This window comes from Malaclemys terrapin, chromosome 8 (assembly GCF_027887155.1).
Source record: "Malaclemys terrapin pileata isolate rMalTer1 chromosome 8, rMalTer1.hap1, whole genome shotgun sequence".
NCBI lineage: Eukaryota > Metazoa > Chordata > Testudines > Emydidae > Malaclemys > Malaclemys terrapin.
In genome coordinates, this window is record NC_071512.1 from 90,376,943 (window position 1) to 90,400,487 (window position 23,545).

At 43.0% G+C, this 23,545-nt stretch overlaps 1 protein-coding gene across 4 annotated transcripts; it reads right to left on the reverse strand.

The window, feature by feature from the left end:
• Positions 1-1,720: 1,720 nt before the first annotated feature.
• LOC128842114 (methylcrotonoyl-CoA carboxylase beta chain, mitochondrial-like) lies at positions 1,721-23,538 on the reverse strand. 4 transcript variants are annotated; one of them, XM_054037855.1, is made up of 13 exons: positions 23,454-23,538; positions 21,129-21,467; positions 19,240-19,436; positions 16,860-17,038; positions 15,423-15,503; positions 13,171-13,349; positions 11,442-11,634; positions 10,217-10,308; positions 7,591-7,747; positions 5,788-5,910; positions 4,656-4,804; positions 3,947-4,028; positions 1,721-2,252 (listed from the first exon to the last, which is right to left on the reverse strand). In XM_054037855.1, the coding sequence occupies exons 2-13, from the start codon at positions 21,461-21,463 to the stop codon at positions 2,169-2,171; spliced, it is 1,851 nt and encodes a 616-aa protein (XP_053893830.1). In that variant the 5' UTR covers positions 21,464-21,467; positions 23,454-23,538; the 3' UTR covers positions 1,721-2,168. The 4 variants fall into 4 exon arrangements, with proteins under 4 accessions (XP_053893830.1, XP_053893831.1, XP_053893832.1 ...); XM_054037856.1 differs by lacking the exon at positions 23,454-23,538 and adding an exon at positions 23,138-23,242; XM_054037857.1 differs by lacking the exon at positions 23,454-23,538 and adding an exon at positions 22,901-23,113.
• Between the last annotated feature and the right edge of the window lie 7 nt (positions 23,539-23,545).

Below are 23,545 nucleotides of genomic sequence, written 5' to 3' on the forward strand. Positions count from 1 at the left end.
TTGACTCTGAATTCCTGGAATTCTGTGCCAGAGCTGACAAACTAGTTATATTAAATAACTAGAACACTATTCATTATGTAAACATTTTATCTTTTGATGTTAAAAGTAATATTAAAGCTGGAATATTATCTCAGACCCTGAGCTGAAGTAATATTGTCTGTTAAAGCTTTGTTATCCCAGAACTTACTATAATTTCTTGTCACTGTCAAAACTCCTATGTGAGATGCATTTAGCTCCTGCTTTCTTAGCACATACAAAAGATGCAAAGAAAAGGTTTTTGTCCTAAAATTTTCTACTTATTTGCAGAATAGGTCTCCAATTCTTAGGAGGCCAGGGGGGCTAGTTAAATTGCCCCACATTGCCCTGCTACGATACCTCACATTCCATGGGGAAAGACTGCATCTAGAGTTTTCAGATAACCTGCCAAATGGATTCTTGACCTTTACTGAACAGAGACAAAAGTGCCAATTCCAGGACTAGTTTCTCTGAGGTCTCTTTCAACATTGATTCATTTCACATAGGCCAAACAGCCTTCAGATTGTAACCGCTTTCAGTTAGCAACCTGGGCTGGAGGAAGGTCTACTAACAGTACTTAGGTCATATCATATAATACTTTTGCAGCCAGATCTCAAAGCACTTTACAAAGGAGTACATCATTATCATGACTATCCAGATGAGGAAACTGAGGTACAGAAAGATGAAATGTCTTGCCACGTAGGCAGGAGAGCTGGAAACAGAACCCAGGGCTCCTGTCTCCCAGGTCAGTGCCCTATTCGCTGACTCACCATGTGTCCTTTAACTAACTGAACACCTAGCACTGACTAAATGTTACCCCAACAGTATGGAGAGACTAGATCTCTGAATGTTTGGTCTGATTAAAAGTCAACGGAAAGACCCCCGTTACATTTAGAGGGCACTGGATCAGACTCACAGTGATGCAGATTATTTATAATGTATCATAAAAGACAATTTCAAAACAAACTAGTTCAGAAGCAAGAAGGATCCCTTCAGCTCCTATTTACACTGACGAATGCTGAGAAGTTTGACAGTATAATACATGGGTGGGCAAACTTTTTGGGCTGAGGGCCACAGCTGGGTATGGAAATTGTACGGTGGGCCATGAATGCTCATGAAATTGGGGGTTGGAGTGCGGGAGGGGGTGAGAGCTCCAGCTGGGGGTGCAGGCTCTGGGGGGGGGCCAGAAATGAAGAGTTCAGGGTGTGGGAGGGGGCTCGGGGAAGGGGCAGAGGTGCAGAGGGGGGTGCGGCTTGGGATTAGGATTTGGGGGTGCAGAAGAGTGCTCCGGGCTGGGACTGAGGGGTTCCGAGGGGGGACGGGGGGGGATCAAGGCTGGGGCAGGGGGTTGGGGCATGGGAGGGGGTCAGGCTCTGGTTAGCGCTTACCTCAAGCAGCTCCTGGAAGCAGCAGCATGTCTCCACTCCAGCTCCTACATGGAGGCGTGACCAGGCAGCTCCCATTGGCCACAGTTCCCGGCCAATGGGAGCTCTGGAGATGGTGCTTGGGGCTGGGGCACGTGGAGCCCCCTGGCTGCCCCTATGTGTAGGAGCCCCCGACCCTGCTCCCCAGCTGGAGCGGGGCAAGCTCTGGACCCTGCTCCCCAGTGGGAGCTCTAGGGCCGGATTAAAAACGGCTGAGGGGCCAGATGCAGCCCTTGGGCTGTAGTTTGCCCACCCCTAGTATAGTGACTTTAAAGCAAATATCCAGGGAAGAATAAATCCTTTATTTTTCATATCAGCTTCCACTCAATTTTTATTAATTTTCATTGTTTTTCTATTGTAGACTGAGAAACTACAGCTTGCTCTTACATTTCATATACAAAGTGTGAATGTTGTTAACCCAAGAATAGTTTTTGCACAAAGAGGAGTTTGCTTCATTACACAGACTGTGTCAAGATCCAAAAGTGTATTAATTGCATTTTCTTTTTTCTTTTCATACAGTGTAAGTTTCAAATTTGCTAGCGCAACAGGGATCAAAATACAAACCTAATCCAAATAGCCTGAAATCTGAGCTTCCTTTTTGTATACTGACAGTTTCTAGAACTAATTCAAGTTATATTAAAGGTATCAAACTGTTAGAAAATCACTTCCATTTAAAAAATTGTATGTTGGCATTCTTAAAAACACAATTATTTGCAAATGGCAGTTTGATTACAATCTGATAACGGGGTAGTGTTGCAGAGATGCGATCTGGTACTTCTGCTGTTTCATAATTGTTAAGCACTGTGCAATCACCTGATGAAAAAGAAAACAGGATAAGCAATTAATCCTCCAGAAACTGCGAATACTAGAAGTTATATTATGTTCAGAAACTCAGATAATGCTTTTGTTTTTATCTCTTTCGTAGAACAATTGATGCTTAAAATGATGAACTGTAAAAACTAACATATGCACACATAGAAGAAAAATAGACATTAGAGCAATATTTTGCTGGGGGAAGGAAGAGGGAGAAATGTCCTTGGGAGATCAATAGACAGTGTGGAACAAACAGATGTCACTCTACTTTAGGCAACTGTGAAGAAAGAATATTAATTTGACGTAACTAATGACAAAAGTATACATTTTGGATTATTAAACTATCTTGCTCCACCCCTTTTGTTTGACCAATATACAATATTCATTTCCCTGATCATCCAACCCAAATGTCATTACAACTCTGCACTACTGGTATTCCCAATTGCACAGAAGAACTGACTATCCTGCTCCCTTTCTCAAGGCTTAATCTTTTAGAAAATCGTTTTTCTTGGTCTCCCATGGATCAATATCTTGTCCAGTTTTTGTCTTGAAAAATAAGATCCTTTCATTTGTTCAATTTTAAAGTAAGGAAATCACAATTTCTATATTACAATGTGATTGATTTTTCTTGTTCTAAATATACTGATTTATAGGGACTCGGATCATGTTTGGCATAGTTTGATATAGAAAGACTCCTTTCCCAAAGTTCGCTACATATTTTTGTCTTGTTTATTTAAATATTGAATTTTTTCTCTTGTCTATTGGTCCTGCTTTAATAGTGAACACCCCACTACTAATAGAGCATATTACCACAGAAAGGCTTATTAGTCAGGCTTAGATGTGAGCACACATTTCTCTATTTAGGTTGATATCTGCAACTAAGAGTGAGAACTGGGATAAGAGGCAACATGGTATAGTAAAAAGACTGCTCAGAATTGCAAGGAAAATGAACTTTGGTGTCCCAGTGAAATTGCTTGGGAAAGTATGGATAGCTCCCTGATTACTGTGCATTTTTCTTTCCAAATTTAATTTCTAGACAGATATATTTATAGGTGTCTGTGAGCTCAAATATGTGAAAGATACATCATTCTCCCATAAACAGAGTTTCCACAAAATGCCAAAGAAAATATTAAAAATCACTTATACGGTGCCATAAATATACATTAGTGGGACAAAATCCTTGCCCTAAAGGGCTTGCTGTGTCAAAGTATAGAGTACACTAGGCTCTTAAACAAATATTTATTAATAAATAATAAGACAAGACAAAGGACAAGTGTCCAGGTAATATAGATAGTGAGGAGGCACACAGGGAAGCAGTGAGTTTTAAGGAAGGATCTGAATAAGTGGATGCACAGCAGGTAAGAACAGGAAGACCATTCCAAGAATAAGGGGCAAATTAGAAGCCAAGAGTAGAAGAAAGAGAAATGCAGCACAAGGAGAAAGGATTGGGAAGAATTTAGGGATTGAGGAATTAAAAAAAAAAAGTGGAGATGTAGGTGTAGACTAGATTATATAGGAAACTTCAAGGAGACTGAAGCCAATTAAGGAATTCAAGGAGGTTTCATAATCAAAGCAACCAGAATGGAAGAGGACTGCAATGGGACCATTTTGGATAGAGTGGCAGGGAGAGAAAAGGTGAGAAGAACCTGAATGATTTATGTGGAATGTGCATTTAATGTAAGGAAAAAGCCTACCTTCCTAGAATTCTGTGGCAATATTATGCCATCATCCCAGAGTCGAGCAGAGGAGTGAAATGCACTGTTTTCTTCGTCTAGCCTAGATAAGAGAGTATTTCAGAAGCTTTAAAACTCCAGAATAGGAAATTAATTGGATAAGTCAAAGCAGAGAAACAGAAGCATAAGTGACTAAGGCACAAATCCTACTCTGGGATGCATGTGTGAAGCTACCATAGAAATCAGTGCATGTCCAGTACATATGTAAGGACAGAATTTGACCCCTAAGCCATCTTGCAGAAAGACAGTAATTCCACATGCAAAGGAAATATGCCAGGTTTCTACTTAATATAAAACCATGTTTTATAACTAACACTGATATTTGTTTGTTAGATTTTCATCAATGTTCGAGGTAATGCACTGGCTTTTTTTTTTTTTTTTTCTTTTCTTTTTTTTTTAAGTAGATCTGCTTTGGTTGGTGAGATATTTAGCAGGTGTGTTGGTCTGGAAGAGAACAAAACTAAAAAAGTGAAATTAATTTAATCATAACCATAATTAAGGGGCCAAGTATCAGAGGGGTAGCCGTGTTAGTCTGAATCTGTAAAAAGCAATTTGCGTCTGATGAAGTGGGCATTCACCCACGAAAGCTTATGCTCCAATACTTCTGTTAGTCTTAAAGGTGCCATGAGACCCTCTGCTGATAATTAAGGGGGTTATTTTCAATACTTACTTTTCTTTTAGATGCTTTAACTCTGAGTCATCTCCTGTGCAGTCGTCATCCCTAGCCTGTGGGAATGTGGAAATATGTCTTGAATCCACAAGGGCAACTCTTGCATTAGGCCACAGGAACAGGAAATTTGGATCAAATGACCTCCCACACTTAAAAATAAATAAATAAATAAATAAGTGAGACACACTATTCACTCTCCAGGAGCTTAACAACTAAAACGAGCCATTTACATAGGATGATGCAGTCAGGTCCCTGAAGAACAAAATGTAATGACTTTTTAAGGTGTGTATATTCCCCTTTGGTACAAGATCCTATCAGACTTAAACCAATTCTTTCAAGTCTTTATAGGGATTAATTAGAACACTCAACATATTAAACTGAATTAATCACATTCCCTGCAATAATGTGCGACTTTAAAGGTATGAACCAAAATGACAAGTTTTAGCATGTTCTGTGTTTGCTTTATTTTTCTGATGCATTTTTTAAAATGTCTTTGTTTATATCTACATATAAAAAGGCATTAACTATATATATATATTAATTAATTAATTTCTGGCCTAAATACCTAATGGTGAATATTAGTTTGTCAAGTCTAACATGGATACATGCATTTGTTTCCGTTATAAACGTTCAAGTCATGGAGTATATAACTACTAAAGGACCTGGCTCGAGGTGGTGTTGAACACCTTAAACTCTCATTGGCTTCAATTAGAGTTCAGGTCATTCAGCAGCTTACAGGATGTGAGTTGGCTGATCCGTACGTAGCTGTGTTTATACACATCCTTAACTGTAAGTGTCTGAGTAGTCCCCATTGCCTATGCTATTTTTTTCTTATACGTCTAATTTCCAATGCCAAGAAACATACGACTCTTGATCATTGAGACTAGTAAGCTTCAGCTGAGGAACAAGAGCAGCGTTTGATCCTTAGTGTGAGCAGTTTCAGAGAATTAATTTTCAGAGCTTTCACCCCCAGCTTTCACAGATAGGGACCAAACTTACTAGAGTTACTTTATGAAGCAGCTCTTATTTTAAAAATGATTACAATAATGAATGGAATTACGTGTGCCAATGGCAGACTGAACCAGAGGGAAACCTATGACAAGTCAAATATTATCCAACGTATTAACCATACCATGGCATAACTTTCATTCCCGTAACAGCCACCAATTACAAGGGTTATCTTGGGCACAGCAGCACAAGCAACTGCAGCCATCATGGAGGCCTGTGCCTTTAATCTATTGGTGTGATCCTCTGCCTGAAATTAAAATACAGATGAAGTCAGTGTAGTTCTTAAATATTTTTTCTAGATTCCCTTCACCCCAAGCAAACTTATAAAGCATCTGAGGATTTCCTTGTATAAAATTTGAAGTGATCAATGTTTTCAGAACAAGTAAATCAGGAAGAGCATATGCATATAGCATATGCCATAAAACTATCAATCAGTGAAATAGTTATAGCCTGTGTTGGTAACGCAGCACTGCTCTGCTACATAAGCCCTGAAGTGACTTTGGCTCTCTCTAGGCTAGTAAAGCTCAGATCCACTGCGGCTGTACCAGGCTTGATCTCAAATGCTAGGGGCATATAGGAAGAGTAGGGCTAGGGAAGAAATGGGTGCAGAGAGAGGAGTTCTCTGCTCACAGAACCTAGGGCTAAGCCTACCCTGATGTTCTCTGTGGCCTTGGACAAGTAACTCTCTGCCTCGGTTTCTCCATCTGTACAATAGAGATAATACTTAGTTACCTTCTTGATAAGGCTGTTGTGAGAACTGACTAGTTAATATTTTGAGATGAAAAGCAGAGTGCTAGGTTTTACTACTAGCAGGGAAGGCTGGACACCCTGCTACCCCAGGTAAATGGATAGTGTTGCTAAAGAAAGAGAATGTGGATGAGTGTAATAATAAGGGGAAATGGTGACCCTAGAGCAGAGGTGGGCAAACTACGGCCCGCGGGCCACATCCAGCCCGTGGGACCATTCTGTCTGGCCCCTGAGCTCCTGGCCCGGGAGGCTAGCCCCCGGCCCATCCCCCGAAGCCTCAGCTCGCCCAATCACTGGCGCAATACTCTGGGCAGTGGGGCTGTGAGCTCCTGGGGCAGCGCAGCTGCAGAGCCCGGCCAGTGCTGCGCAATGCATGGCTGGCTCCAGCCATGCGGCGCAGCTGCCTGTCCTGGTGCAGCCGCGCCGCCAGCCACCAGTGCTCCAGGCAGTGGAAAGGGGGCAGGGCTGGGGGAGGCTGGATAGAGGGCAGGGGAGTTTGGGGTGGTGGTCAGGGGCCGGGGGTGGATAGGGGTCAGGGTGGTCAGAGGGCGGGGAACAGGGGGGTTGAATGGGGGCAGGGCTTCTGGGGGTGGTCAGGGAGAAGGGGTGGTTGGATGGGGCAGGGGTCCCAGGGGGGGACCAGTCAGGAAGGAGAGGAGGGGTTGAATGGGGTGGCAGGAGGCAGTCGGGTGGGGGTTCCGGGAGCACTCAGGGAGCGGGGTGGAGGGGTGGATGGGGCAGGGGTCCCGGGGAGGCAGTCAGGAAGGGAGTGGGTGTTGGATGGGGAGGTGGGGGGCAGTTAGGGGCAGAGGGACATTAGGGGTGGGAGTCAGGGGACAGAGAGCAGGGGGGGTGGATGGGGAAGGGGGGGCAGTCAGGGGCGAGAAGCGGGGGGGCCAGGCCACCCCTGGCTATTTGGGGAGGCACAGCCTCCTCTAACCAGCCCTCCATAAAATTTCTGAAACCCGATGCGGCCCTCAGGCCAAAAAGTTTGCTCGCCCCTGCCCTAGAGTGTAGGTCTAAGAATAAAATGCCTAAGAACCTAGTTGGTTTTATCAAAACGAATAAGTTTGAAACAAAGATTGCGATTCATAACAAATAGCAACTTTGTCAACGTGAAAAAATGAGTCGGGACAAGAACTGGGAACTACCTTCTCATTCTTGAATTACGGTACCATACCTGTGAGAGACTTGTTGGCTCTGGTGCATGTGGAGCAGTATTCTGGAGAAACAGGATGGGAATGCGTCGCTGACTACACAGCTGTACAAAGTGGCTGCCCTTTAGAGAAGCATCATGAGTCAGCTGACCATTGTTAGCCACTATCCCAACTAGGTGTCTAACAAAACACACATAGGAACACTTTCATTTTTGTAGATTGAGATTGGTAAAAGTGTTGTTTGTAGTAAACTAACAAAAATAACAACCATATGTACTAGCATCAGTCCTATAGGAGCATCTTCAAGAGAGACTCAAAATAATACATAAATTGCACTTGCATGCTGCCTTCATTCGAGGCTCTCAAAGTGCTTTACTAACATGGAGTGTGCAACATCCCTGTGGAGCAGGGTAGTGTCATACCCATTTAACAGATAAATACACTTAGGCTACGTCCTCACTATGGGGGGGGTTCGATTTAAGATACGCAAATTCAACTACGCGAATAGCGTAGCTGAATTCAACGTATCAGAGCCAATTTACTCCGCTGTGAGGACGGCGGCAAATCGACCTCCGCAGCTCCCCCGTCGATGGCATTTACTCCTACCCGCGCTGGTGGAATTCGGAGATCGATTGTTGCGTCCCGACGAGACGCGATAATTCGATCCCCAAAAGATCGATTTCTACCCGCTGATTCAGGCGGGTAGTGAAGACGTAGCCATGGATGAAGTACAGAAATGTTAAGTGACTTCCTCAAGGTCACGGTGAGATAGTGGACAGAGCTATGAATGCAACCCAGGAGTCCTGACTCTCTTCCTCATCACTTAGTGTGACATACAATGTGTCTCTAGTTAACATCCAATGTTCAATATTTACATTTGAAAAAAAAATTTTGAAAAGCTTTTTTATTTCTGAACAGTTTCTTTACAAAAAAAAAAATCCAAGTAATGTTTATGTCAAACAAAACATGTCAAATATTCTTCCTCTATAAAATGTCTTTCAAAACCACAAATTTTAATCAGGATCAACATTTCTGATGCCTAAGGTTCAACTTTACAGAGGCCTGCCATGTATGTTTGTGCTTCCAAATAAACAAGATCACAAGTAAGTACTTACTGAATGTTTCTGATAACTTAACACGGTCCGTTTTAGCACATACTGATTATTTAAGCAACAAATCACAAAGAGTCTAACATAAACGAGAGGCGACTCTTGGTGCTCTAACTGAAAGCCCTGTTTTCATGCAGAGCTGGTCGCTTTGGAAACGCTTGAAAATAGATTAAAAATTCATTTACTACCACTTTCTCCTTCCCCACATCCAATTTATATTGTTTAGTTAACAATGACTTGCTTCATTAAATGTCCTAAATGCTAGCCCAAAAATGCTGCTTAATGGGGTTAGGACTTTGGGGCTCTACATGGTAAAAAACGAAGGACCAGTTTAAATGGCAAAGCTTCAATTCTTCTTGCCAGAAAAAAGGATCAGGCTGTGATTATTATTTCTTTGTAGTTTATTCATGAGCAAATCCTACTCAGATTCTGAAGGATAAACTGTGCAGCTAAAAGAAAAACAAACATGTTTTACAATGGATGCTGTACCTTCTGCAGTGATAATGGACATTCTGTACTATGCTGCACACTCAGCTGCAAGTCTATGCTTAAACTAGGTTTCTAGTTTATTATGAAAATTACACTTGTCAAAGCTGTGATTTGTTTAGAGCAGGGAGTCTGAATAAGAAATTCACCAGGACACACAAGGCCAGTAAATACTAGGAACTCTAAAGATGGCTGCTTATGAATGGTCTCAGCTTGACAAACTCTCAAACTGCTAATGGAGCAAGCAACATATACTTGCCCAATATACTCAACTGTATAATCTGTCTTTTCAGCATAATGGAATGTGTACCTCAAATATTCATCTTGTCTCAGAGGAAAATCAATTAACCTGACCGTTAAGCAGAGTAGCATGCTATATCAATTCTAGCAAAATGATTTATCTTCTGGCACTGTTTAATGATTAACTTAACATTTATTAAGGAGAAAGGGACTATCATACTAGAGGTTACTCTGACTCACAAAATGGGCCTAAAATATTTATTTTGATCTTTTAAAGATTGTGGGTGGATTCAGTGCTGGTAAAATGTGCCAGAGTAACAGCCCTAGAGGACGAAGTAATTTCTTATCCACTGAAGTGGCACAGTACAGGAACTGGCAATGCAAGCTCACTCACACTGCCTCTCCCATATACCTCAGCCCTGCTCTACAGGGGCCACTTTGAGAGGTTCAGTCTCCAAGCCTGTTCACTGCTTAATGAATCTGCTGAGACTGCCAGCAAAGTACCAACTGGGATGTGGACACCTGTCCACCTAGGTACTGGACTGAATCACCAACTCATTTCACATAGGCCACAAAACAGCCATCATCTTGTAATGGTTCTAAGCCACTACTGACCTGGCCAAGTCTGAATTCAGAATCTAGAGGTAAAATGTTAGGCTAACTAGAGCTATCTTATTATCAATCACTTGAACCATCCAGAACTCTAACTTAAGGTGTTTGTTTTTTAATTGGACATACTACACGACCTAATAATGATACAAAAGCTTCTTAACCAAAAGAATGATTTTTTTATAATATCCTCTTGCAGTCTTACCCTTCCATATGGGCAAATCCCGTTACTAATGTTGTTCCATATTCAGCTTTGAATTCCTGGAACCTGCTTCCATCTATCAGACGGCTCAAAATCTACAAGGAAATTACTGGTTTTCAACAGAAACTTAAATCAAGATCGGATGTCTTTCTAAACTTACGCTCCGTCCAACCAGAAATTACAGCCAGTGCTATTCAGAAGCTCAGAGTAGATCATAATAGTCCTTCAGGCTTTAAAAATCTTTTAAATCTAAAAATATGCAATGAGCATGAAAACAAACTTTTGTTAGTACTTGATTACCTGCTACTCGGAAACAATCTTTAAACTTGGCCTCTAAAAAGTTTGTGAACGGTCATTCACATGAACAAAAACCCACATTTGCACAAGCAAAAAAAGGCTTTTTTGAGTGCAATTACCTGGTTTGTGTGCACAAGTAACTCTGCACTAAACCACACGTGCTCATAAATTTTTCAGGTGTATTCTAAGAGGACCATTTCAAAATGAAGCTGAGACCCCTGAATCGTTAGAATTTACTGCTGGCAAAAGATGCAGGACTAATATCCCTGGAGACCAAAATCATCTGTATATCCACAGACCACCTATAACATGAGAAGTGATAGTCCAAGTTTTCCCAAACTGCCCCACTAATGTGCCTGATCTGAAGGGACCACCAAAGGATGGGAGGGAGTCAGACTCCTTAATTCACTCGTTCCTTGGCCTCTCAACTGAGACTACCACAAGGGTGCAAGTTAGTGCCAATTGTAGGAGTGGTTTCTGTGATGTGTAGCTTTGTCTACTGGGAAATGGACAAGAGCACCAAAACCATTTTCCATAGATTTGCAGTTCCTTAAATTAGCCACAAAGATGCAAAGCACACCGATTCTGAAGCACTCCAAGCTTCTACACGCCTCGGCATGTGGGAGTAGTAGTACTTCCAGAATTATTTGGTGCAGTTACTCTACTCTCTACAGAGTGTTTCACTTTTTGTTTTTTTACACAACCATGAGGAACCTTTCCCATTACACTTTGAAATGTATTCAAAACAGAAAGAGGAGCTGACGTAGTAGTCAGGTCCTTGGCAACAATAATATCCAACACTGAGTATTTCATGTGATTTAGGATTCCCAAATGAATCCTCCAAAGAAAGGATGTTTTCTTTTAATATGCAGATACTGGATTAAGCAGACACCTAAAAATTGTGAACTACTGTAGCATTTGTCCTCCTTACCAGTTTTATATGTAGAGTATAGCTATAACCTCGTGGTGCAAGCCCCAGGAGCTCTTCAGCACTGTACAGAGGATCATCATACTCCAACGTTTCCTCTGGTGGAAGTTCGTAATTTAGCGTCAAGATAATATTTCTAACACATTCATACGCTTCCTTTTCTGAAGATGCAAAATGGTCAACACAGCCACTGACTCTGAGGGACAAAGACATTTTAGAAATACATGATAAAAATGAAAGTTCAGAACATCAAATTACATTAATGAAAAATTAAGGACTGATGCTAACCCCAGATTAAAGGGGGGAAAATCATTTCTATTATCTGCACTGTGGATCTTCCAGACTCATTCGGGACTTTGTGCATTTTTGTTCTTGCTTCAGGTGCAGATCTCTCATGTAAGTCAATGCAAGTTGTGTGCCTGGAACAACTGCAGTCTAAACAACAAAAGATCCGGAGAGGAGAAAAATTCTCTCTTTATTTCTTTGGTGGTTAACCATATTAAAGAAAAAGCTTTTATACTCATCTTCAATATATTTCGGATACAACATTTGAAATGATAAAGAGAAAAATAATTTTTGTAATCTCTTTACACCAGCAGTATTTCAGACTGGAAATAAAGAAACCAACTTTTCATATACTGCACAGTCCCATTTATCTGAATGGCACTGGGATCCCCAAAACCTTCAGATTAACCTTTGTTCAATCACAGCATCCAGCCCAGCAGGCTCTGGAGTAGAGTTTCTGAGTCTGCCAAGCCAGGGAGCAGTGGAGATGTTTATAGTGCAGAGCACAGAAGACAGAACCCACCTCTCTTCCTAGCTGGAACTGCAAAACATTCTTTTGGCAACTACAGCAATTTCTTACATGGAAAAATAATAAGGAAGTGTTTAGATACTTGGAATGGTCCTGCTATAGAGTCTCTAGTCCCTTCAGCTCACATTTCCTCTTAGGCAGCAAGGATTACTAGTAGAGGCAGAAAAGCTGGCTCCTTGTTTCCAGCTGTTTTTACAAGCATCCAGCTTCTTTCTTGCAATGAAATACTTTAATGCCTCCAAAATAGGTACTGATCTGGCCCCCATTATCATAGTATCTCAGTGCCTCACAAATTTTAAATGCGTTTATCCTCATGACACCCCTGCAAGATGGGGAACTGAGGCACAGAGACTAACTGATTTGCACAAGATCACACAGGAAATCTGTGGCAGAGCAGGGAAGTGAACCCTGGTTTCCCTAGTCCCAGGTTAGCACTCTAATTACTGGACCATCCTGCCTTTCTGCTGATGTAAATAAATCAATAGCTTTCTTCCTCCTCAGATACTGTGTGATGGTAAATTCCAATTATGGGCCTAATCCTGGAGTCTCTATTGAACTTCTAATGAAGTCAAGTGTGTAAGGTCTGAGGAGCAGGCCCTGAAATGGAGAGATTGTTTGAGCACAAATAGTAAAATAAGAAATTAAAAGAATTATAACAATACTTAGCTCTTATACATTTACGTTACATTATATGTTTGATGGGTTCTTTTTAAAATGAATGTATCTCTAGCACTATCGCACTCCCATGTATGTGCAAAAAGGCTCTTTAAAGTCACTCACATATAATTTCTAATGTGTTTTCAAGGCATACTTCCTATCTTTAGGATCAGACAGTGTCCTGTCACTGCAGACATCAGGCATATCTTTTGTTACTAAATATATTATTTGAGCCCCATTTTTTATAAACATTGTACCTACTTAGAATGCATACTGGCTCCTCCTAGGTCCTCAGGAGAGATATCTTCTCCTGTGGCAGCTTTAACCAAAGGGGGTCCAGCAAGAAACATACTACCAATTTTGTCTACAATCACAGTTTCCTCTGCCATGGTGGGAACGTAGGCACCCCCAGCTGTACAAGAACCACACACCACTGCCACCTAGGGGACAAAGCAAGACATTTGTGTAAGGAGAATGCTTGGGCAATGACTGAAGAGCGCAGCCTCCCTCTGCCCTTGTGCCTGCAGGGATCAGGTGTCACCAGCCTGTGGCTGCACAGGAAGCACTCTGCAGCCCCACTGTCACAGCCCAGCTCCTTCACCCCAATGACAGCAAAGCTACAGGGAGCTCCCTGTGCTGTCTCAGGGCCAGTGACACCCAATCCCTGCAGGCTCAAGGTGTGGGGCAGGCTACTGACCTGAAAAGGCAGAGCAGAAACCTTTGTCCAGGGCTGCAAAGAGGAGGAGTCCCCAGCGGCAGGAGAGGCCACCCTGTGCAGGAGCCACTAAGCCGCAGGGTGGCCTTCCCTGTGGCTGGGAACTTGTTCTCTTCACAGCCCTGACTGCGGGGATGTGTGTGTGTGGGGGGGGTATCTCTGCTCTGCCCTACCAGGACAGCAGCCTTTCCCACACCTTGTGCCTGCAGGGTCAGGCATCACCAGTCCCTCGGCCATGCAGGGAGCTCTCTGCAGCCCCCATTCTCATGGCCCCACTCACTCACTCACCACCCAGGAGCATGGCAGGCATGCCTGGGCAAGAGCTGTTCAGCAGCACCCCACAGCTGGGGGCTCATCCTCCTCCTCAGAGTCCAGGCCTGCAGCCTTCCCTGCATCTTGTGCCTGGTCTCTTGGGCCCTTCAGCCATGCTGGGAGCCCCCCTGCCACTCAACTGTCAGCACTGGGAGCCTCTCTGCCAGCACTGCCTTAAGCCTACCCCCAACCCTATCCCCCTTAATTTCCACCAACTGGTAAACAGATAAAATCAGCAAAAAGTGAGATTTTACTAAGCTGTTCTCTAAGAGTGTTAGCCTCATTATCACTATGTACTACTGGGAAATAATTTTCATCGTCTACAATGATGGATTATGGCCAATCTGAGCCTCTTACTCCAATGGAACCCCTACACTTTTGGGCATTTCACTCTCTTGCCCAAGCATGGTGTGAAGGGACTAGCTCTGCTACCATCTCTGTGTGACTTTAGATTTAAACTCTCTTTCCTCAGTTTCCCCATCTATAAAATGGAGATAATACTGCCTCTGAATTTATTATTGTTTGCAAAGTACTTTAAAACCTCCAGATGGAAAAGGCTATAGAAATATGATAAGTACAATGATGATAAATGTTAAGTTTTAGGCAGCCATCCTTGAAAGCCTCGTCACCTAAAAATGAATTGTGAGTCAGATGCATCCCCATCTAGCTAACGAGGAAGAAGTTCCAGAACCCCATCTTTAGGAATAGGGCACCAGCTGTTTCCTTGGTCCAGAAAAGCTCTAATTACCTCCTACTAGCTGCCAAATCCTCTCAGCACTCCCTGTCCTTCACCTGCCATACTGTTTCGCATACCCCACAAGCACCCCCAACTCACTTATACACTCCCAGTGATTAGAATCCCAACCCTCAATCAGCTGTCAACACCCAGATTTGGGACCCCATATTTTGGTTGACCTAGGTCTCCTTTAGCCTTAGGCCATCCCCACTAATCCATACTTAATCACCCCCGCTCCCCTCAAGAACTTCATAGCGTAACTCTCAGCTTTGAAACAACTAGATTCCTTAGAACCACAGATACAAATCTAATCATTGTCAACCACTGTCAACACAACCTTCCAATACAGATAGAGTAAAGTGCATGGCAGTCAGTTTGTGTGTGTCAGGCCTTGTCCTTTCTGCATGGACATTAAGGAGCAAATGGTGCTTTTCCTAAGATCAGGGATTTGCTCTGGTGTCCTTGGCCAAAATTTCCCTTTGCCCATTCCAAAAGAGAACTGCATTTCAGTGTTGCTATACAGAGTTTGTTAAGCACTTTTGGGATCCTTCAGGCTGAAATGTGATATTTATACTATATAAATTTCCCTTTTGATTTTTTCCCCTCAACATACACAAACCTAGATGTTATAAAGTATTTTTACATAGCTGAGTGTTAGTTCTAGAAGCTATATTACTGAAGGTAAAACATTTTCCATAAATCCATTAACCACGTGTGCTATCTTTATAAAGATCCAATATGACATTGTACCTGAGGGATTTTCATAGCAGACATTATTGCCTCATTGTAGAATACTCGGCCACCATGAGATTGGTCTGGAAAGAGTTCTGCCTGATAACGCAGAGAAAAGACACCGGTTTTACCAGAGAGATTCAATATTATTTTAAAAAGCCAACACTTTGCCTTTAGTTTTGACAAACAAAAAAGCAAACAAGTTGTACAGCATATCTGATTCACAGGGGACCACTGTTAGGAATCATAATGTATAACTTTCAGGTACTGTTTTATTCTCTATTGTATGTACTGCCCACCTGAAACTCAATTCAACAAAAATAACCATGCCCTTCTGTGCTGTACAAGGCAGAGAGAAGTCACAGATCTTGGCTTTGTGAAAGGGCAATCTATTCAAACTCAAGGGCAGCTGATTCAAATTCAAGGACAGTGGGGGCACAGAAGCCATCTCTCTTTAGATACATGGGCACAGACTGAAAACCAGGGAATAGGAGAGCTCATGTTCATTCTAGATTTCTGAAATGAATTCAGAGAGTTTCTTTTTTGTCCTTTGTTTTCAATGCAATTTCTGGATTCAGAATTAAACTAGACGCTGCTTTAATCACACACAGCTCCTGCTGACTCAGTAACAGGCTCAGTGATGGTTACTGTCTACAAAGCTTTGCTTTCTGTTTGAGATGGCACAGCTTTAGCTTTTCAGCAGAAGTCACGTGTACTAGGAGTACTCATATTCTCTGCAGAAACTTGAATTCTATGCAGTGAAAATGACCTCTGCAAACCCTCTTCCTCATATTACAGCAAGGAGAAAAAGTCTCCATTTTATTTTTAAGGAGCCTATTTATCATCAATTTTCCCTGCATTATTAATACAAACTTTATATTAAAATACTTTGTCTTTGCAAAACTTTTTCATACTGAAAATACAAACTGAAAACACTGAAGACCAAGGGGATCGTCACTTGAGCTCCCAGTGTTTGCTGAGTCCACAATTTGTTCCCATGTAGAGACTCGAGTTTCTAAATATTGATCATGTTGGCTTCACTTAGATGCAAGATCAGTCAGAATGACTTCCACTGTCCTGGATGTTAGAAACATCTCCCAGACTCTGATTTGATTGCAGAGTTCAAGTAGAGTATAATTTGGACAAAAGTTAAAGTCAGCCAGCCAAAAAAAGCATAATGAGATTCACTTCTAGAAATTGCAGGCAGTCCTCGGACTTACGACAGAATAGGTTCCTGAAAATGGCGTCGTAAGTCGGAACGTCATAACTTGAAACCGCAATCCACTCCACTGTGGGACAGAGCATCGTAAAGTCAAAACCGAATCAGGGTGTCAATTCAGAAATGTCATAAGTGCTGTTCATTGTAAGTCGAATGTCATAAAGTCGAGGACTGCCTGTAATCTGATGCAGATAAAAAATGGCTATTTTCATACAATGTGCCCTTTCCAATATTACCTGTAGTGGTAGGAATGCTCCCCCGCTGTCAACTAGATATATCGATAAAAGTCTGTTTTGAATTGCTATTTGTTGAGCTCTTAGCTGTTTCTTCACTGAAATGGGATAAATGGTCCCGCCTTTAACTGTTGCGTCATTTGCCATAAAGACACACCAGACACCACAGATCTTTCCAATTCCTGAAACAGAGCCCACAGACATTTATCAAGGACTCTGTAATAACCCAAGTGTAGACCTTTTGCAACAGTTCCATACACTAAACAAAGAAGCCAAAGTGCATGTTATTCTTTTCAGTATTAGCAGCATGTCAGTAAGACTTTCTACAGCATTTACCCCTATGCCAATGATCCACACATACTGTATGGAGGAGACACCTCCTACTCTGTACCCTTACAATGTGGTCTTATTTTGAAAAATGAGAGTGAAGGCTAATGGCGTTGTACAGATGAAAACAATGTGACCTGGAACATCTTTGCTACTGACATTACATGAGGAAAGAACCCAGCTCTCCAGATGAGTGTGCAAGACAGGCAATTAGGGGGAAAAAAATCTGCGTAAAAACTGAGAAAATCTGATAAAGAACCCAGTGAGACAATAAATATGGAATTTCATTATGCCATTCTTCCAGGTGCTTTTCATCACAGAACTGCACTTTCAAATGCAACAAGGCAAATTATTTTATCAGAAGGCATTCACTCAGCCCTGAACTGATGATCCCCAAGCATTCATCTCGTTTCAGTCCCTTTTCATTTAAAAGAGTATGTGCTTGCTCACCACCCTTCCAAAAGTGGGTCATTTAAGTTTTTATAGAAGAAAATTCCCAATGGAGAGGGCCAACATAATACCCTAAGTACAGGATGACTGGATTCTTTAAGGGGGAGCAGGGTCCAATGCACCTGTAACTAGTCAGCTACCACACAACTAGACTTAAGAGAAGGCACCTGCAGCCTAGGGAGAAACAGAAAGGGCAGGTAAGAATTGCCTGAGAACAGATGGCAGGAACACCCTGAGGAAAAGCTGCTGAAGACCTGAAAGACAGCAGTAACTTTTTGCTGCTGGTGATGTGTACTGAGGAGAACTGACTAGAGCTGGGGAATCCTGCCAAGATATAGGAAAGCTTGTGCACAGGCCCCTAGGAATGAGGGTACGAACCAGCTTAGTCGGTGCGAAAAGTGAGTGAAGCAATTCTTGGTACACACAAGTGGGTGGCCTTGAGAGTGGAGATCCAGTACAGGGGCAAAAGGAACTGGGACAGAGAGGCTAATGATTCTTAGGGGGGTGAGCTGGAACATTGACTTTTGAACAGTTGCTACTTTGTTTTATTTCAGGGTTTTCAGAGGAACTATTTTCACTATGAAGGGGTCTGTGAGCTGTGGCACTTTACATAAATAAAAGGGTTTGAATTTGCCACTGAGAGATCTATGGGTGGATGGAGGGAAACCTGAGCGGGTTGTGCTTGTACTAATGAGGATGACTATAGGTAGGGTGCCCATGACAAGGTTTCCCTGTAACAGCACTGAACAAAGGGCTTGTGAACGCAGGGGCTTGTGTGGGCCCTCTGAATTGGGTGAATTTCACTTTAAGTGAATACTTATTTATAGAGCATGAAAGTAACCTCTGACACTTTTTGGGTGGTCATAGCAGCAGCAAAGAGATGCCTGAGTCCAATAGTGATACACAGGCATAATTGGTCATGCATTCTGAATACCTACTGGAAAGAACCCAAATATCGAGTTGGTAGTTTGAGAACAGCTCACTAATGAAAGCCACAGTTCCTGTGTTAATCACTCAGTGGCTCAAGCTCCCTCAATTTGATGGGGCAGCCCTTAGTTAAAGTGTTTGCGATGTCATATTTAACCTTTTGAGACAGAAATCAGTCACTGCTGTAACTAGGACAAAATATTAAACCAATAATATAGCACATTCAACACAAGCCCCAGTATAGGGGGAGTTCCAGCAGTGGGCAGGATGGGGTATCTCCATAGTACATGCCATTACAGAGATTCTAAGCAGTCCAGCAACCCATAATCAGCCCTTGGAGAACTGCTGTAAATCAGAGCACTATCAGCACTATTCCAGTTTATGTCCGGGGTCATACTGCCCCCCAACCAGTCCAGATTCTGGGTGGTTTAAAAACATCCATTCCCTTCCTCCCCTGGGCTGTGCCTCACACAGGTATGGCACAGAACTGGACTCTCAACCTCAATCTATCTTTATGATTGCTAAAAGGAACCAGAGAGCAATGAACATATTCAGTTTAAGAGCTCAAAATCTATTAATTATATTCAGCTTTATTAACAATTAAACAAAAAGCATAACCCCTTACTATACATGCAATGATTTTTTGCATTACACCAACTATAGAGGCCACAAATCTTACCAGTGAGGCATCCAGCTGCAGGGACATCACCATATGGCAAATCAAACCCTGCAAAAGGGGACAGCTCAAGAAAAGTTTCATCATCGAGAAGCATTCTTAGGCGTTCACGAACAAGCAACTTCTTGTTCCTTTGGGTATGACGCAAGATTGCACTCTCTCCACCTCCTTTACTGACCTTGCAAAGCAACTCTGAATATCTGATTTCAAAAACAAAGCTTCATTTAATGAAAAATAGTTATTATCTTTTAGTAAGTTAATATGGTACTTAAATAAACTACCCAGCTGTCACACCAATGTTTGACAATTAGGTTAAACTATCACTTTTGGATTATGTTTCTGGAAGTTATTTTCAGTTAATTACTATATTATAATTTAGTTCACCACAACCAAATGAAGCAAGGGAGACAAAAAAAGCTCAGATATTTTATAGGAATGAGACATTTCAGTTTGATTCTTCACAAGTTAGTTTTCCCAAGCCTAAAAAAAGACAGTTTAGAAAACAGTCAAAATAAATTCTGTTTATGGCTTTTGTTCATAGTTACTGGAACTTATTAAAGCTATAATCTTTTCCTTGGTATTTCCATATACATCCAATGTTAAATATTTTAAACTATTTATGGGATCCAATTACCATCTGTATAGACAGCTCAATCTATGCAGTACTAAGAAGTGACTGAGCAGTTACTGACTGTCACAGCTGAAGCATCTGATCCTGAGAGATATCGAGCACTTGCTGATTAGAATTTTCACTGCAGAGCAAATATTGATGATCAGTTTACCAACCTTAATTCAGTTTTTGGCAAGCCTTACTTTTTGAGTTCTGCTACTCTAGAAAAAAGAACCATTCATTAGCTTCTTCTCTGGCTCCCCTCAACAAGTGTTAAAAACAGCTTATCCATTGGCACAGACAGGAAAAAACTAATGTCCAACTCCATTGCGGAAAGAATGTTTTACACTAAGTGAACACTGCAGCATTGTACTTTCACAAAACTAAATCTGACTAGTCTAATTTTGTCTGAGAAGCACAGTATAAATAAGAAACAGAATAAATGATTAACAGTAAATTTGCTTTTTGAAATCATCTCAGTTTAAAAGTTAAGTAAAACGTTTTTTAAATATATATTTTCAACTCCAAGTTCCATTTTTAACCAAAAGCATTGTTTGACCAAACAATATATGAACGATTCTGTAGATTATTCACTATTTTTACTGTGGTTTCCCGCAAGGTAAGTACCGGTATTCAAGTTAAAATGCCTCATGAGAAAAAGCAAAGAATTGTAAGTAACTATTTAAATACCACCACAGGGAGGCACCATATCTTTTACATAGTTTTGCTTTTGCTTAGGGAGCATACTTCTGAGTAAAGACCTCTGAATTGTTGCCATATGATCCTTAAGGACAAATACATAAAAGAAATGAATCACTTTCCTCCTTTTATCAGTGAATCACGACTAATTGAGATAACTGTCATCTACTATTTCACTGGAGTTTTGAAAATGTATGAGTCACCACCATCTTTGCATTAAAAATTAAATACAAGGCAAATTTTATGAAGTTCTAGAAAATTACTTTTTAGTAATATATGCAAAATAATACACCATGGCTAAATGTTTTAAATTTGGGTGCCTAACACTGGAGACCTCAATTGATATTTAGGCAACTACATAAGTGGGTTGACATTTGGAAGAGCTAAGCAAACGCCTTGCAAATAGCCTGTATCCAGAAGCCCCAGCAAAAGAACCATTTAAAACTTTCAGGTGGCAAAAAAAAACGGCTAAAAATCTTAATTTCTATATTTTTTAAAATTAGCTATCTATAGGCTACTGCATGTATAGTCAAGTCTGTATACATACTAACGTTGCCAAATGATTACAAAAATGGCCAATTACCTTTGAATACAAGCCTCACTATTCCTTAAGTTTTCTTCAAACACATGTTCACATACAGAAGGGATACTTCCATCTAAAACAGGGAAGGTTTTTTTATACTGTCCATATCTTGCTTTGTTACTTACAAAACAATGGGGAAACATGTTACATGTCAATGTGGGGACAGTCTTTTTCAGAACCTGGCAGAGACTATTTCGTAGTGTCCATATTGTCTGTCTGTTTTTGCAGAAGTCCTTACAATGTCTTATGAATAAAGGAGTTAAGGTTTGGATTCTTGAAGACATGAAGCTAGGAGAAAGTCTCCAGAGTGAGCATGAAGTGATATTGTTCCACATGGCCCTAAGAATTAAAGGAGAAACAGCTTTTTATTTCCAGAATTCAAATTCACAGATCTCTCAATTAAAAGGGTGAAAACTAACAAGCAGACCACATTACATGACACAATCGTCAAATGCCGAGCCTGGAAAATCTAAATTCAAGTTATTTTTGATCTATTTAACATTTCTTACTAGTGAACTAAATGCTCAATGAATAGTAAACTATTTTTAGAGTTACAGAGTATCCCTAGCTCCTAAAAGACCTCCGTTGAAACTGTAGGTGTTGGGCATCTCTGAAAATCAGGCTCCAAGAACGGTGCTAATGATCAGTGGCAGAGTTGGTGGCACCCCGCAAGTGACTGCAAACGTTCACCCCGACTTACAGAGCAGCATTCAGTTATTAACAAGTGGGTAGGTGTGAGAGCTACATTGTTTATACACCAGTAACAACACCTATTGGGCTTCAGGAAGTGGGGGGACCCACTTCTAAAGGGTCCCCCCACAGCCTAAGGGGAGGATCCACAGGGCCTGAAACTCAAATAATTACAGGGGACAACCAATGTAAAAACAGGGACAGGAGTGCAGTCAAAGGGTCAAAAGAAGGGAACCTGACGGGGACACTGAGCAGAGAACCCCGGACAGCACCCACTGCTCCTCAAAGGTGTCAAGGGAGCCAGCGGACGCCACCCAGAGGAACTCTGCCCGGATACGTGAATGGACAGAGGACCGGAAACAGGCCCCACAGTCACAGGTGCCTCCATCGGCCAACCTCCTCTCCCTGGTTTTATAAATGGCCAGTTTAGCCAGGCCCAAGAGGAAGTTGACCAGGAGGTCCCGTGACTTAGTTGGGCCACGGATAGGGAGTGCGTAAATGAGAAGGTGAGGGGAAAAGTGCAACCAAAAACGCAACATAATATTGGTGAGGAGCCGGTGTAGTGGCTGCAACCTGGCGCACGCCAAATAAACGTGAGCCAGGGTCTCCCTCACGCCGCGGAAAGGACAGGTGTCCGGGACAGGGGTAAACCGCGCCAAGTACACGCCCGTGCTCAGGGCCCCATGAAGGAGCCGCCAGCTGATATCCCCGGCGGGCCTTAGGACCAAGGTGGAATATAGGCTGGTCCACCGGGGCGTCTCACCCTCAACAGGTGGTAGGAGGTCCCGCCACTTTGTATCCGGACGGGACACGAGGGTGAGGAACAACAGGGTGTGAGCTAGCCCTGCTCCACACTAGGGGCCTGCTTTTTTAACATGTCTTTTACATACTTTATTGCCTGTTCTGATCCTTCCCTGGGGAGCACCTGACTCTAGCCCCTACCAGAGGGGCTAGATGGACCCTTGGTCCGACCCCCTATGGCCGTTCATCTGTGGCTCCCACCCCATAAAGCTGCCCCTGCCCATCGTACAGCTGGGAGCTGCCCCACCACACAGGAAGTCTGAGCAATGCAGGGAACTGACCCAGTCTTGAGCAACCACCCCGCCCCCACGGCGGCTCTGCCGGGTGCCCAGCGCCCCGGAAATCGGCCGCAGGAGCAGCCGGGCCTGAATTCTGGGCGCGGGAAGCGCTAGCGCGGCCGGGCTGGGGCAGGCGCGTATCCGCGGCACCTGCTCTGCTCTCCCCCAGCAGCGCCCAGAGGCTGCCCGGCGGGGAAGGGAGCCGGGCCGGCGCCGTGAGGGGGCGGCCGGAGAACGCACCGGGGGGAGCCCGCAGACCCTCTCACGGGCCCCTGGGCGCAGCGAGCTCGGAGCCAGGCTCTGAGAGGCAGCGGGACCCGGCCATGCCCAGCTTCGCCCTTCGACTTCTAACCCGCCCCGCCCCCAGCAAAGCTTCGCTCCGAGCGAAAGTCACAGCGCCGCGTCCGGTCCGGGCGGGCCCTACCGCCCCTCCCCCCACAGGCCCCGTCCCTCGGCCGCTCAGCGGGGCTCGGCACTCCTCGAGCGCGGCCCCCGCTGGCCTGGGACACGGCCCCTCCCCCCGCCGCCTTCGGGAGCTCGCGCCTGGGCCTCCTACCTCAGCCGACCCAAACTACTGCCCCATAGCCCGCCCCGCGTGCCCCAGACAGCGACTCCGGGGCCTGCACACGCCAGTCACTGCCAGGATCC

Coding starts and splice junctions, on each gene's coding strand:
- LOC128842114 (XM_054037855.1), bottom strand. CDS start 21,463: ATGTGGAACAATATCACTTCATGCTCACTCTGGAGACTTTCTCCTAGC. Junction 10,309..11,441: donor ATACTCTACATATAAAACTG/GTAAGGAGGACA, acceptor ATTTCCTTGTAG/ATTTTGAGCCGTCTGATAGA. Junction 7,748..10,216: donor GGATTTGCCCATATGGAAGG/GTAAGACTGCAA, acceptor GTGTTTTGTTAG/ACACCTAGTTGGGATAGTGG.